Genomic DNA, 15,868 nt, shown 5'->3' with positions numbered 1-15,868 from the left:
TGATTGATTTTCATGTGTGTGTATTTTGACTCAAGCAATCAGAACTTCCATCTAGAACTGGTTTTCACATGCTGAAAAAGGCAGGATGTCAGTTTCTAAATTACTTTGACTTTAATGGTAATCACGTTTATTTAGCATTAATAGATTGTTAAAAGAAAATCGGAATAACATTTCAACATCAAGTGAAGTAAATTTCAGTGCTGTCATAAAACATATACATTCCAATCAGTTTTGGGTCAATAAGGTTGGACCATGTGACATTTGACTAAGAATAGTGTCATAGTGGATAGTAGCTAGTGGTAGATCATGCATTCATTTAGCAGATTCTTTTATCCATGACATTTCAAGCTGTGACCAACAGCTGTTGTACCTACCATATGACGTTCCTACAAGGGTGCTCAAGTAAAAAGTTTGAAGTATTAAAGTATTAAATTGTCAAATGTTCAGTCTATACTGGCAGACTGATAAGTGCAGTTAAAAAATATTTTTATGAAACATTAATCACCATTAATATCCTACAAGTGTATAATCTCCCATGTGTATACCCTTAAGAAATAAAGAGACATAGAAAGATAGGTAAACAGAATATAACCGCACACACTTGTACTGTGTGCAAACAGAAATACAACCTTACTGACCTACAGCCAAAAGAATCACTTCACTGAGACAGCTGTCACAACACAATCTAGTCCCATCAATACATTTCCCAAACCTTCCACTCAACAGCATTCAGTCAAAACCAAAGTTGTATAATTTGTGAGGCAAGAAGTCTTCTCTACATTCAGCATCAAATCTACAGACTGCTCTAAGTCGATCTACAAACAGGACTGAATCTAATAAACTTGTCCCTGAAGCTAGAAAAATACACATTAGGTTCCAACATTCCGACGTTGACGATTACGACCAACTCGTACGCCATCTGGAGGATAAATCAAAGTGAGTGGTTGACACCAGTAAGCAACTTCTATGCAACTACATTAGTAGTTTACTGTGAGGTTACTATCTATATGGAAACAATCTGGGTGGGAAATCTTCTCTAACTAGATAAATTAGAGAAGTTAATATTAATCCTGGTTTTGTAACACATCTTTTACCATCAGAGAGTCTCCCTCCCCACCTACCTACCTATATATTTAAACTGTAGAAACTTTGTAATGACATCGTCATTCCAATGTAAATATTATGTTGCTATGTGGCAGTGTTGCTATGTACTTATGTAGTCATTCATAATGATCACAGTGATAGATTTAATGGCTACACATGCACATGTGTGTGACATTAGGCTGTTGTTGTTGGTATGTATTTGTACCTGTCTGGACTCTCTCTAGTCTGGAGGTGTCATAACCAGGGAACCCTTGCAGTCCTGGCAGTCCTGGCTGGCCAATGTCACCTGCAGATGAGATCAGTCAGGTCCCAGTAATACTGACCTTCCCTTGGTACACAGCTGACCCAGGTTACAATGCTTTACTGGTGAATGACTGCTATTGCTGTCTCACTCACTGAGGCTAATGCCACCTTGTAACACACTCTTACTTTACCTTTATCTCCTTTGGGACCTTGGTATCCTCTGTCTCCCTTTGGTCCAGGCCTGCCTGGGGGGCCAACAATGGTGCCATGCGCTATAAGAGAATAAGGAGACTGGGTTAAACTGAAGTAAACCGTTATTTACTGGTGTGAACTGGAAGAGATGGGTTTAAACTAGAATAGAATAGAACAAATTTGATCTCACTTTGAAAGAAGTCCATGAGGTCAGCTGTCACATTCCCATAGGAGCCGATGACACGGCTGTACCCAGGGGCCCCAGGGGGGCCGGGAGGACCTGGTGGACCTTGGACCTCCATAATGCCTCCTCGTCTGGGGCCCTCAACCAGGTAGTCCTGCAGTAAGCCTTGGTCTGGACACAAAGGATTTATCTTGTTTTACAAGTGTTGACTCGAGGTCAGAGTCCAAACCCAGGGCCCCAAAGCCAATCTGATTAAATATTAGAGTCCGACTGGATTGACAGAGACAGAGCAATAAAACGCTTGGATTGCCACTTCATAATATTATTGAACGCGTATTGAGAACATGAAAAAGTCTAAATAGAAAGCCAGATGCTGCAATCCACTCACTCCGGATGTAGTCTGTGACTCTCAGGGCCACGTTCGAGTAGTCCAGGGTCTCACTGAGTCTCCTCACGTCAGGCTGGGAGCGCTCAGAGTCCTGGTGGTATCGTGGGTGTCCCTGGGAGTAACTGTCCCCTTTGAGGCCGCGGGGGCCAGGAGGGCCAGGAGGCCCTGGGGAGCCCACCATGGAACGCCGTATGTGATCACCTAGAAAACAAGCCGTCTGTCATAGCGGTCTTAGGTCCATTAAAAACCCCATGAAATGCACAATGTGTAGTTTCCCCAATGTAATAGTCTAAACGGGACATAACCTACAACAATAATATGGCTAGTTGAGTGTTGCTTATTGTTAGCGATTGTAACTCACTGGACAAGTACTCCTGGAGTTCAGCCCGAATCTGCTCGCGTGGGTAGTTCCTGTTGTTGACATCAGGCACAAGTTCCCTGGAGTTTGCTGGGGGTCCTTGAGGTCCAGGAGGACCAGGAGGACCAGGAGGGCCACTGAACCCGGAGCCTGGGAAGGACCAGAAAGAATTAAAAGGTCACTCTCAACACCAAGATTTTGTTTAGGAGGTTCTGGCAAACCGACAGTGCTATACTCTCCGAGCTCTCTCAGCTAGACTCACTCTGTAGATAACGTTGGATGTCCTCCACTCTGAAGCCAGTTGAGCCCACGCTGGCTGACCTTCCTGTGCTGCCAGGTGGGCCAGGTGGACCAGGGAGGCCTGGGGTACCAGGTGGTCCAGGGGGTCCCGCTGAACGACTCACCATGGCACGGAACTCTGAACCTGGGGAAGAGGAACAAATTATCAAACCAAGAAGAGGAAGAAGGTGGAAGAGTATTGCAACCTTTCTTTTGGTGCAACCAGAGCTTCTGATTAAGAGGCAACATATTCAGGGGTTAAACCCATCATGGTTGTGAGTAGGCAGTCTGGGATGCTGTGTCCACAGGGAGAGTCTTACTTCTCAACAGGGAGGAGTAGTCACCAGTAAAGGTACCAGGCACTCCTGGGATCCCAGGAGGACCTGAAGATCCAGGAGGACCCGGAGGTCCAGGCTGACTACCACCAATACCGCGCTCTGAAAAACAACCCCATGAGAGAGTTTAGCGGTTCAACGACTAATGAGCCAAAGATTTCAATACACACTTTCACACTGACTCTAGTGCAGCATGGTTGTGAAGGGAGTGTCAGCTGTGCATACCGGTCACAATTCTGTAGACGTATTCTGCGATTTCTTGTGGGTTGTACTTATCTGCGACGCCTGTCCTTGTTCCATGCACCCCATTTAAACTTTGTATATACCGTCTCACATCTTCCCCTAAACACAAACAACATATTCAGGAAGGGGTATTTGAAGTGAACCATGATGTCTTTGATACAGAAACTTACATTGAAACGTCTTTAAGAAACGTTTATGTTTTTTCAGGGTTTTTTGTGAACATAACATGGTCTATAAATGAAACATTAGGTTGAGTTGAAATGACTCACTCTGTAGTAGTGAAATGAGTTCTGAGGATGAGAGCTGAGAGCCAGAAGAGCCAGATGATCTAGAAGAGCCAGAGGGTCCAGAGGATCCAGAGGAGCTCTGGGCACCGCCAACGCCAATGTATCCTGAACCTGGAACACCATCATTTAAACCCTCATTATATGGGGTCATCCACTGTACTGAATTAGCTCTGATATCATGTTCATCATGTTATCAGAGGTATTACTTGTCCTGCCACTAATAGCTACACAACGTGGTAGAGTGAAGAGCATTTGTTGGCTTACGGTGCAGGAAGGCGATGACATGTTGAGAGATATCTTCAATTGAGGCAGAAGATCCTGGCATTCCAGCAGGACCAGGGGGGCCGGGGGGGCCAGAGACACCAGAACCTCGAGTCCTACCTGAAACAGGCACACAAGCAAGACCTCAAAACACTATACAACAGCTTTGAATGGTTCAGTGATTTGACTGTGGGGCAGTGATGGCTACGAAGCTCATACTTAGATAGTCTGTAATGTATTGCCGCATATCAACGGAGGATGAGGTCCCTGGGGTGCCTGGGATGCCAGGAGGACCCGGAGGACCAGGAGGTCCTGGGGTGGCTGAGGCTGCGCCTGTTGAATATTATACAGAGTTAGAGAAATGGGAGCTAAAGGAGAATTGTGACTGACAACCAATAGTCAAATACGAGAGCATACCTCTAGACGAGCCAGGAATACCAGGAGAACCGGGTACTCCAGAATCCCCTTGGAAAAACCAAAACAAGCCGAGCTTTAACCAAAGGCATAGAGAATGCCGAACTTTGAGATGGTTGAGCTTCCACCTGTTTACCTTTCCGTCCCTCTGGTCCTGGCCGTCCCTGGGGTCCAGGTGGTCCAGGTGGTCCCTGAACTGTGCTGTACGATTCTCCTGAGGGGAACAAACTCAACGGTCGGGGATGTGACACAGCAATCATAACATTTGAAAAGGATTGGATTGTTGTGTTGCTTTAGAGGATGGTGGTGACTATCTCACCTCTGTCAGAGCCTCCTGGTCTTCCTGGGCTGCCTGGTAAACCTGGCTGGCCAGCATCACCTACGAGAGAGAAGATTAGAGTATGTCTAACTGCATTATTACTCTTAATATTCTGATGATGGAATTGTATTACTTGGTTTATTGTACCTCCTAAGGAAAAGGCTACTCAAAGCCTACTCACCTTGGAATCCTCTTGGCCCAGGGAGACCTGTGAGAGAAATGGGAATGTTTCATTGGATAAATACAATAATATGGAAACTGTGAATTATCTGAGGAAAAATTACGATAAAGGCGCATGAACACCGTGTCATGAAAAAGGTGTCCGTGTGGAGGGAGGTTTTCCATTGACCTACCCTGTGACCCTGTGGGGCCTGCTGGACCTGGAGGTCCTGGAGGTCCAGCAAAAAAGGTTCCTGAGTCAAAGACCAAAATGTATCTCGTAAATATGTCATCACCATCCAGATTAAATTACAATCCACAAGCCAACATTTGTGCTTGCCTTTACATGATGTGTTATTTACCCGTCTGGGGGATTATTGGTAGTGTAGTTCCTTCCATACCTGAATTGGGCACAAAGCTTCCTGGCTCCCCTTTCTCTCCTCTTGGACCAGGTCTACCGTATCCTACAGTGATAGAAATGGCAGAAAAACTTTGTTTTCATATGTCCGCACTGTTGAGGAAGTTACCTATATTTGCTTTTGATGTCAAGCTCACCTGGTTCACCTGGAGGACCACGAGGCCCGGGAGGTCCTGACCTGCTATCTCCTGAAGATAATATCCACAAAATGTTCATACTATTTTGCCATCATTTGGTCTAAGATTATAGACCCATCAAGAACCACTTTCAAACACTGTAAAAATAGTTTGCTTGCTGACAGTGGAAGAGCTTACCTGGGGATCCAGGGGGTCCGGGAGGGCCAGGAGGCCCTGGGATTGGTGCAGAACCAAACTGTCCTGGAAAAGAAACCTAGGGGTTACCCTGGAAACAGTATTGATTGGAGCCAAACCTAGGTTCTAGAAGGCTATATGAGTTTAATAATATCATAATAACATAATCTAATATTTGTACCGTTGGTTACTACAAAGTGTCTCCTCACGAGATACAGCACTTACTATCAGCTCTGGATGAGCTCACTGTTTCTGTGGTTCTCACTGAGATTCCTGCCTCTCCCTGTTCGCCTCTGTCTCCTCTGTCACCTTTAAGACCTAAGGATTCACATATTCAATATATAGAACCCAGCCCATAACTGGTCACATCCATGCTCCAGTTAGTACTGGCAAAATGCACGAGATAACCTACCAGGCTGACCAGGGTGACCAGCAGGGCCAATGGGACCTGTGAAGACAGAGGAGTTCTATGAGAAAGACATCTCCTTGAGAACATGCCAAGACTTGGCAATCTGTGTATGTGTGTGCCTGACCTGATAGGCCAGGAGGGCCAGCTGTGCCGGGGGGTCCAGGGCTGCCGGGGGGTCCAGGGATGGCCACAGAGTTAGAACCCACTAGAAAATCACCAAGGTCAACATTTGAAATCTTAAACATGCATTGTAACATGCTGGAAGATAGGTTCTAACATACCACATTAATTTAAACTCATACACATCAAAAATACAGTATAAATTTCATGTAGTGTCTGTTACCTGCACTGACAATTCTTCCTGGCTCGCCTGTTTCTCCTAAAATAAACAGCAATTTAAACCTTCATAAGAGCGTGTATATTTTGCATTCGGTCAATTCTATTTTTAAACTTTTTTTTACAGTTTTTACGGTTGGTCAATGTTACCCTTAGGTCCAGGTTGTCCAGGGATTCCTGCTATTCCTAGAATAGGGATACAGAGCTTTGTGAGCAACATAAGTGTGACATGTTATACAAACATTGCTACCCAATCATGGTGTAATTACGATCATTAACAGTCATGTATGTCATTACAAATAGGAGAGGAATCTGTAAGTCTAGACAGTAAAACATAATCTACCTGGTGGTCCTTGAATCCCAGGGGTTCCTAAAGTGCAAGGATTTACATTATAATGGCTTTCAACCAAAACACATTACGCTAGCTAGACAGCTTTATGGTATATGTTCTACCGCTAACCCATCTTATCTGTTACCTGGAAGGCCAGAATCTCCAGGAGGTCCAACTGCACCCCGAATCCCAGGTAACCCAGTAGGACCCTGATCACCTGAGAACAGGAGAACAGGATGATATCATCATCAACGCAATATGAGACCCTGGGAGGAAGCTTAAGCTTGATGGAACAATATCACAGAGGTCCAAATGGCTAAGTGTGAATACAGTAGATCTCAAGGTAATAGTTCATTTACCTCGTTGTCCTTTTTCACCGTCAATTCCTGCGGCTCCTGTTTGACAAACAAAGTGTTTTAACAGACAAGTCAGAGGGTCCTTGGTCACTATACGCAATTGTGGGCATGCTGATGTGATGTCATCATTCCCTTAACTACTCCCAATCGCAGATAATAAATGTATCTGACTATATTTTTTGTTGTATTTTTTATATTTTTTACTGACCTGCAGAACCCTTAGTGCCTTTCTCTCCAGCTGAGCCAGACAGTCCTGGTAACCCTGGATCACCTGAAGGGACAGAGCAGAAGTTGGTTGGAGAGCATGGTGATGGCAAAACCTATTACCCCAACGGTTTACTGTCTTTGGTAACCAAAGGCATAGAGAATGCCACTCACCAGGGGAACCTCGAGGTCCTTTCTCTCCATGGTCACCTGAGATATTGAACATGAGCTTGAATTGCCACTCATCCGTCACAAGATCCAAAGAACATAATTGTGCGTTCTTATGATAAACCATGACTTGCACTCATGCGGTAACAAACCTTTGATGCCCTGAGATCCAGCAGAGCCTCTCTCCCCTACATAGAAGAGATGAGACCAGCATTTAAGACCCCTGCATCGGTCTGAACTCATATTTATGAATCACTCATCAACTATGACACTGAGTCTCATTCATTAATCTTGGACATACCCTTAGGTCCACTTGGTCCTGATTCCCCACGGAAGCCTTGAGGGCCTGGTTGACCTGAAACAACACAAATGTAAAGTCAAATCCAAACTTTTAAAACTGCGTACTCATGCCTACACGCGGTATACATATCTATCATACACATGAACAGTGCCATTGTCCAGTAGGTGGAGGATAATCAAAGAGACTGACCAGGAGTGCCAGGAGACCCAGAAGCTCCAGGTGAGCCTGAAACACAACATGGAGTGATTTAACAGTTCTACATCTTCAGTCCTTCAGCTTACTCAGTGTACTCTCGGAGCATGGTTGTGGATCTGAAACATCAACACTATCAGCGACTCACCTTTGGGTCCGACCAGACCAACTGGACCAGCAGAACCAGGAGGCCCCGGTTCTCCAGAAGAACCTGGGAGATACACAAGTATCCTGAGTTGTTACGCTGTATGCTTCAAGTAACAAGTTTGGGAGAAGTCATTGATACTAGATCGGTTCGTGTTTTACTCCTTGCGGTACCTTTGTCCCCCTTTTCTCCAAACCCTGAGGGTCCTGGCTCCCCTCTGGGCCCTGTTGGTCCCTCACGACCCCTGAGTCCTGAGGGTCCCTCTGCTCCATGGTCCCCTACACACATCAACACAGACACACACATTTGTGGTACATCAATTCATAATACACACTAGTACACTTAAAAAAATGATGATGCCGTATAAGCGGACAAAGTGAAGCATGTACCTGCACTTCCTTTCTGCCCTTTGGGTCCTTCTGGTCCAAAGTGGCCCATGGAACCTGGAGGCCCTGGGGTCAGAGGTCAAAGTGTGTCACTACCGGATTACTAAGCAGTTCTACAAAGAATGGTTCAAGAATTGTGTTGTCAAAAATACCACAAACTTTGAAATTGTGTCCATACCTGGTAGTCCTGGAAAACCATTGTCACCTGTAACATGGGTGATTGAATGAAATAATGGACGTACAAGAAAAGGAATCAATGATTGTCTTTACCTGTGACATATTATGCTAGATGAGTGCAAACAAGCTTAATTATAATCAACTGTAAATATACAATGAATGCTGTATATGTATAAATACTTATCCACAAACCTTTAGTTCCAGGACTTCCTATATCACCTGAAAAAGAAAGGATAAGTTACCAAGAGTAACTGCCATGTCATGTGACTGCGATTATAGAAGACTACCTCCTGTACCACCATATTGATGATCCAGTATGCATACAGTGATGTCAGGGATCTCACCTTTGGGTCCTGGCTCTCCCCTCTCTCCTCTCACAGAAGAGGTAAGAAGGGCTGTGAAACACGAAAATACATACTATCAGTGTGTGTTTGTGTGTGTGTGTGTGTTTGTGTGAGAGAGAGTGAGAGAGAGAGAGCTAAAGAGAGAGACAGAGATAATTTTATGCTTGAGCACTACCTCTGAATGATTGTGACTGCAGTTCAGCCCTCATCATTTGCTGGATGGTCCTCTGGAGGGCATCATTGTCTACTTGCCCGTTGGTACCAGTGCCCAGGTAGGTGCCCGTGCCTGTGTCTAGGTTTGTGCCCAAGTTCAGGCCGTTATCGGCACGGGCGTAGCCCCCGCTGTCCATGTCAGAACCAGACTGCAGTGTATTGACGTCGTTGCTAGAAGCAGACAGACGACTAGTCCGGGCAGAGCTGGCGGATGACTCAGACTCCAGGGCCGCCACACGAGACTTCAGCTTTTTCACTTCGTCGGCTGAGGAGAGGGAAGGCGTAAGGGGGTCATGGAGGATCAAGCCTTAGTAGACTTAATAGATTTCATGTGTCCACAAAATTCATTTTTAATCCAACAACAGCCCTGGTTTAGGTGTTGTGTTGACTCCGACTAGTCAACTCGTCAACAATAAGGACGTGTCTTGTTAGGATGACATCACCTGTTAGAAGACAATGGAGGGGATTTGGGCCAGAGGGACTCACCCAGAGCGATGAGGCCAAACAGCAGCCCCAGGAGGAGCAGGGAGAGCAGCAGCAGAGCCAGCAGCCACTTCCACCAGGAGCAGCAGGACTCGTCACAGCCACAGCCTCCTCCTTCTCCTCCTCCTCCATAGTACTCCCCCTCTTTATGGATCTCTGCGGAACACCATTTGCCATAAGATTTGGGGCACATTCTCCTCAGAGAAAGCGCAACTTTGACAATTAGAAACACTAACATTGCTGTATGTCGATTCCTTTCGCAAAAAGGATTCACTCAAGCAATACTATGTACAGTATGTGACGATCTACAGGCAGTATGCATAATTTGTCTTATACCTGCATATGTGGCTTTGTCTTTCGTTGACACCATGGGGGATCCATCTGGACAAACAACATTTCTTTGAGTTAAAAAAATTCATTGTTTCTTCATCATTAATCTGAACAGTTTCCTCCTCCTAGTGTACAGTCAATGTAGTCAGTGATAGTGCTCACAATAAGCTCCAGTCTCAGACTTCAGTGGAGAAGTCTCAGTATAGCTCGATGCCATTTTCTCTTTCTTCATAGAATTGTCTGAGAGGGAAACTGAAACAACACACAAAACAGCCCAATTAGAACATGTACAAGTACAAACAATCTGCAGTAACACAACATTTAATACAAATGAACCCAGGCATTGCCAAAGCAACAGTATAAGAAATGTGTGAGTTTATTATAGAAGATATGCTATACAAATATACATGTATAACGGCATAAAAATGCGTTCTAAGTAGCTGATGACAACTTAGAGTGAGAAATAAGGAGCACATTCACCTGCTGTAGTGCTGCTGAAGTTCTTCCCACTGTCTTTACCCATAAGGAGAACTTCTGTGTCCCTCTTGCCTGGATAATTCTCTTTTTCCAGAATCAGGTACTTGAAGTCTTTCCTGTTTGTATCATCAGCTATTGACCTAGAGTCTGACATAATTGAGGGACTCTTAGTATTTGACAGTGTAAAGGTAAACCCTTACAAAACAAACACAAGCAAAAAAAACAGGCTTACTTGTTGAGGTGGAAACCCCAGTGCTCACAAGACCCACACTGTTTGATCCATTCTTCTGTACCCCATATCCTCCTGCAAGCACACGCACGCATAGATGGATAGCTACTTTATTAATATATATATTTTTTAAACATTTTATAATAATTTCACATGCACACACACATACCTACAGTACCTACAAACATACACACACAGGCCCAAATAAAGAAAACACAGACAAGGGAACAAATCCAAATCTAAGGGGATAATCATTTAATTTGTATTTATTGCCCAACATACCTGACATCCCTGCGTGTGTGTTGACCCCACTGGTACTAAGGACAGTACTGGATGTGGGAGACAAGTTGTTCTGAAACCCGTACACTGCAAGCAAACACAAACATGTTTAAAGACACAGTGCTTTCATTGCACTGATGAAAGTACAAAGTTGGTAAAGAGCACTCGTCACCTGACAAAGACGAAGGCGAGGAGTTGGCATTGAGCGGGGAGGAGCCCGGGGACATGTTGTTGGTGTTGCTGTGGTAACCGTAGTGGCCGCTGCTGGGGACGATGGTGCTGGAGGAGGAGGGAAGGGTGGAGCTGGACCAGGAGTAGGATGGTAGGGTGGAGTCCAGAGTGGTGGGCTCATATTGGCCTGACACTGGAGAGAGACAGGGAAGCAGTTCATACAATCAAAAGGAAACCTACCAAATTGTTACTCTCTACTCTCAATACGTCGGATTAATGACCAGTAACACTAAGTAACAAAAGATCAGTAACCAAATTGTTCAGATACCACAAGATGGGGTATGGAGTGCCGACGTGCAGAGGGGTGCTTTGACCACTAGGTGGAGCTGTACCTGTCTGGGAGGCCCCAGTGCGGATCTTGGTCTCCACAACAGCCTTCCTTGGAACAGGCAGGGTGGTGGACGTGGAGGAGGAGCGAGTGGGGCTGACGCTGTTGGAGCGCCCTCCCTTCAACAGTCTCTTCACATCCTCCAGCTCCGCCCCTACAGAGAAGCCACAGGGTTAGCGGTTCCAGGACGGTAAACATGACAGAGCCTCCACACTGCATAGACAACAAATTAAAAGTTCCGAAAAAACTATACTCACATCTGGACGCGGATGGAGAAGCACTTTGCAACCTGGCTCTGATCTCACTCTCTGAGATACAAGATAACATATTAGTAGCTGTACAGATGTTACTATCTCAACGCAAAACAAAACGGGCAAAGGGAAGGAGTTTTAGTATGACTTAAAGTTGCTTTAATATCGTGTCACTGTTGTTTTTCAATTGCTGTTGCAAGAGGGCACTGGTTTGTTTGTACCTCTGGTGTGACTCCGTCCCCTGGTGGCTCCAGAACCTATAAATCAACATGCACACACACACACAAACACACACACAAACACACAGAGGCAGAGTATGATATCCAGTTGTGTACAGTACTATCCTTTGGAGGTTTCCCATTTTTCTTCAGGTTTTTAAGATTCAAGCATAAGGAACATTTACCATAGTCTTTGCGTTTAAACTCTGGGGAGGAATTATCACTTGAACTTCCTGAGAGAAGGAGAGAGAACACACCATGCCATCAGAAGTTACCAGTGAATTGATCACATTACGCAGTTGGCTGTCCGGCCTCTAACTCACCATCATAACCCCCAGAGCGGCTGCTCATGTTCTTCCTCTCCAGCAGGATTGGGGAGAGACCCCCTGTAGAGGCAGAGCTGTGGGTTCTCCTGGTGCCCGCTGATGAGCTGGACTTCACCTTTGACCCTGAGCTCCCTCCAGTTGACAATCCTAGTGAGTAACCTCCACCACCTCCACCACCGCCATCCCCTCTTCCTCCCCCTGCTCCACTTCTTCCTCCTCCTCCACCACCTCCTCCCCCTCCACCTCCACCACCTCCACCACCTCCTCCACTCCAAACTCCTTCTCTTTGCCCTTCATAGGAGTCTCCTCCATTGTAGACCCCAGAGGAGAGGCTGGATCCACTGGCATTGACACCCACAGAGGCTAGAGACAGAGAACAACACTCAAATGTTGAGGCTAGTGTTAAAGGGCAATACAAACTACTAACAGCAGTAATGAATTTAGTTATCAACGTTTAAAGAATTATGAAATATCTCACAGGAAGTGTAATAACTTTCATTGCTGTTTTGAAGCAAAATGTTCTTCTCCAACCCCAAGCCTCCAGTATTGCTGGACATACTCTTGTGAGTACTAGATCCGCTAGTACCTTCTGGTGACAAGAACACACGTGGGGAAGTCAAGCATGGCAGACATACATATTATGAATTAGTTTCTTGAGTATTATATGCAAGCTGAGCCATTATCATTTCATCTGGACAAGCAAGTAACCAAACTCACTCGGTGGAAGAGATGTCAGTCTACTTGTTGAGCTTGTAGTATCTGGTATCGCCAAACCAACAAAAAGAGCAACATTATTCAGTATTGAGAAGAAAAAATAACACACACATATATATATATACATATATATATATATATATATATATATATATATATATATAATGTATCACGATACTAACCAACTTGCTAATACAAGTTCATAATATACATACTGTATTGCTACATCCGTCTCATGTTTTAATAAAAAGTGTAAAAGTATCCTAACTTGTCTCACCCTTTCCTCCTGAGCTGCCTCCTGACTGGTTTCTATGTCTTGTTGATATTAAATCATCCATTCCATAGCTATTGAGACAGCAAATCATGCAAAAAAAACACAATTACATTACTGTGGACTTGCCTTCGTAACATCTCAAACCAAGAAACATGTTGGAGTAACAATAAGATACATTTCTATCACAAAATGGATTTTAAAAAGCATATTTTAACATAAGTTAAAGCAAGTAGAGGAAGTATGTGCCACAAGCAAACTTCTCACTTTGCATTCAAGACATACAGAACAGTAGCCTACTGTACATCAAATGAATCAAAGCAGGTTTCAATTGGCGAGAGCAAAATAACTTTGTAAACTTATTTGGACAAAGCAAGCATAAAAGGGGAAGAAGAGGACTATTGTGTAGTTCTATGTAGAAAAAACATCACCATAACTCAGACCACACCCTTACAGCACCACACTGAAAAATATTATGCACATAATCAGTTCACATGTGTATTTAATCATGAAAGGAATATGAAAGGCAGAAATTCAGTTTCAGATGCAACAATTTAATAATCAACTTGTGTGCAACATGGTGATTTTGCCCAACTTTGTCAACAGTTTACTGAAAGGCCATGACTTTTCCACAGCTATTGAAAAGTTGTTACTCCTTTGTAAATACTAAGGGGCATCGTTAGACCCATTTTACTGGGGCACGTGCCCCAGTATAAATCTGCTGTGCCCCAGTAAAATCTAAAGTTTGAATATTAATAATTTACTTTATCAGTCAGTGCATTCATTTTGATTGATAATCCCGGAAAAATAAACGCTGTATGCCAATCAACGATTGTAAAATCAAAGCAATTTAACCGAAAACACAAACCGAACTACCGATCATCTTATTTTGACTAAAACATAAAAACAATATTACATGAAGTTTAAAACAACTTTAATTGCGCTCAAATGAATGCGAAAAAAATGTGTGCGCTTGCATTAACTGATGTCCCTGCCAAACCTGATATCGAACTTGCGTCCCTGAACTGTGATATGGGTTAAGCAAGGAGTTTCTATAGCCGAGTATTGCATTGTGTGCAGCAAGCTTGAAATAAAAAGGGATATGAATAGGGGCCTGTGCCCCAGTAAAGGGCCTGTGCCCCTGTGCTTTGCCTGTGCCCATGTGCTTTGTCTCACAATGCCCCTGTAAATACTGTTGTTTAGTCCAGAAAGTGCATAGGCCTACATTCCTGGTAAAAGCATTGATTATTACAAAAATATGGGCTACATATCTTCCTGAAAGAAACAAATAAACGAATCGTGTCAGTCTTGAAACACACTGTACGGTAGGCCTACTGTTCATGATTATATAAAACAGTACCAGCTATAAACAGTCACGCATGGTCAGCAACATCAGGTCAGGTGGACCAACGAGCATCACAGTGCCAAACTGAATTATTTGTCTCACCGGTTGTCTACCTGAAAGCATAATTTTACATGTTAAATGATGTTTAACTCTGCTCCTTTCGAGCTGTAGTAAACGGGATATCTTACCTTTAAAAGCTTTCCAAACCAACGATTTGTGGGGAAAGTTGCGCGCTAAATCTTCTGATTCCGTGGATCGCCAATAAATATAAATTGTTTGCATATGAGAACTACTACTGAACAACTGTTGGATGGTGTGTCCTTATGTTTCTTTGTCACTCTTATTTTCTTTCTCAACTTTGTCAGGCAAGTCAAAACAGGGCAGCGTTGCTTTTGTCCCAGCCGCGCCCATCCAGTTCTTGGCAGGTAAAAAAGGATTACGCCTAAAAAGGTATGCCCTGGGGAATGGCCAATTGACTTAGACTCAGACAGACAGAGCTTTCTTGAACATATTCAAATAAACAAAGTCGATCTAACATGACAACAGCAAACAAATAACATAATTTTGACAGTCTAGGGGGGTCATTTCCACAGCATTTAATTTTTGTGGGAGAACCCCCCCCCCTTATTTTCATACACACACACACACAGCCTGGGCATAAGGTTACAAAAACAAATACAGACAGCAACTGTCTGAAACGTAATGATAAAGTTGCACGTTTGCATCATACATCTCTCTGTAAATCACAGTTCTGACAAATCTGACAATAATAGATTTGAACTTGACTTGAACGGTTTATTGCAGATATGGGGACATAGCATTGACCTTATTGTGAGGCCTAAATGCATATTGTCTGTTAGTCATCATCACAAGACTTCTCCCAATCTCTCCTGGGGGCCATGTGTTCCTTAGCTCCTCTTCTTTTGAGAGGGCATGATCCCCACCCCACCACACCCTGCTCAAACAACCACCCACCCGTTCAGTATGACTACACTACACCTCTCCTTCATTTTGGACCATGCCCTGGAGATTTAATTCTGCTTTGCAGCAAGCATGTGGAGAACTGCATGATGCATCACTGATGATGACTCAGTCTGAAGTAGGGAAGAAAGTGATAATGACATGCTGTCAAACTCTACGGTGTTTTATAGTTGTCAGTACTGAGACACATATCATTTCTTTGTTTTCTTCAAGTCCCAGGGGAAATAACTATAATAATTTAACATCACCTCGGGGTATTTAGAAATGCACTACCTAGCAGAAAAGCAAAACGCAGATCAAAAGTAAATTTGAAATAGCTGAAATGTATAGAAGATAGCGTGTAAAAAA

At 44.0% G+C, this 15,868-nt stretch overlaps 1 protein-coding gene across 1 annotated transcript; it reads right to left on the bottom strand.

Moving 5' to 3' along the window:
* Positions 1–98: 98 nt before the first annotated feature.
* Positions 99–14,883, bottom strand: col17a1b (collagen, type XVII, alpha 1b). The gene is made up of 56 exons (XM_084667073.1): positions 14,728–14,883; positions 13,201–13,268; positions 12,927–12,968; positions 12,688–12,798; positions 12,207–12,572; positions 12,069–12,116; positions 11,887–11,922; positions 11,672–11,722; positions 11,419–11,568; positions 11,028–11,219; positions 10,859–10,942; positions 10,580–10,651; positions 10,351–10,494; positions 10,033–10,122; positions 9,877–9,921; positions 9,544–9,696; positions 9,020–9,322; positions 8,845–8,895; positions 8,693–8,719; positions 8,502–8,528; positions 8,327–8,389; positions 8,111–8,215; positions 7,941–8,003; positions 7,790–7,825; positions 7,601–7,654; positions 7,452–7,487; positions 7,306–7,341; positions 7,136–7,198; positions 6,931–6,966; positions 6,717–6,788; positions 6,584–6,610; positions 6,391–6,426; positions 6,248–6,283; positions 6,029–6,109; positions 5,908–5,943; positions 5,721–5,813; positions 5,499–5,561; positions 5,322–5,372; positions 5,168–5,230; positions 4,961–5,020; positions 4,789–4,815; positions 4,608–4,667; positions 4,425–4,502; positions 4,292–4,339; positions 4,094–4,207; positions 3,878–3,994; positions 3,596–3,724; positions 3,309–3,425; positions 3,069–3,185; positions 2,732–2,893; positions 2,473–2,619; positions 2,112–2,312; positions 1,730–1,894; positions 1,539–1,619; positions 1,310–1,390; positions 99–919 (listed from the first exon to the last, which is right to left on the bottom strand). The coding sequence occupies exons 2-56, from the start codon at positions 13,259–13,261 to the stop codon at positions 870–872; spliced, it is 4,857 nt and encodes a 1,618-aa protein (XP_084523199.1). The 5' UTR covers positions 13,262–13,268; positions 14,728–14,883; the 3' UTR covers positions 99–869.
* Between the last annotated feature and the right edge of the window lie 985 nt (positions 14,884–15,868).

The sequence above is a fragment of the Hypomesus nipponensis genome, chromosome 11 (genome assembly GCF_054491055.1).
Source record: "Hypomesus nipponensis isolate SF chromosome 11, ASM5449105v1, whole genome shotgun sequence".
In the NCBI taxonomy this organism is placed as follows: Eukaryota; Metazoa; Chordata; class Actinopteri; order Osmeriformes; family Osmeridae; genus Hypomesus; species Hypomesus nipponensis.
This window is presented reverse-complemented; position numbering and strand designations above follow the sequence as displayed.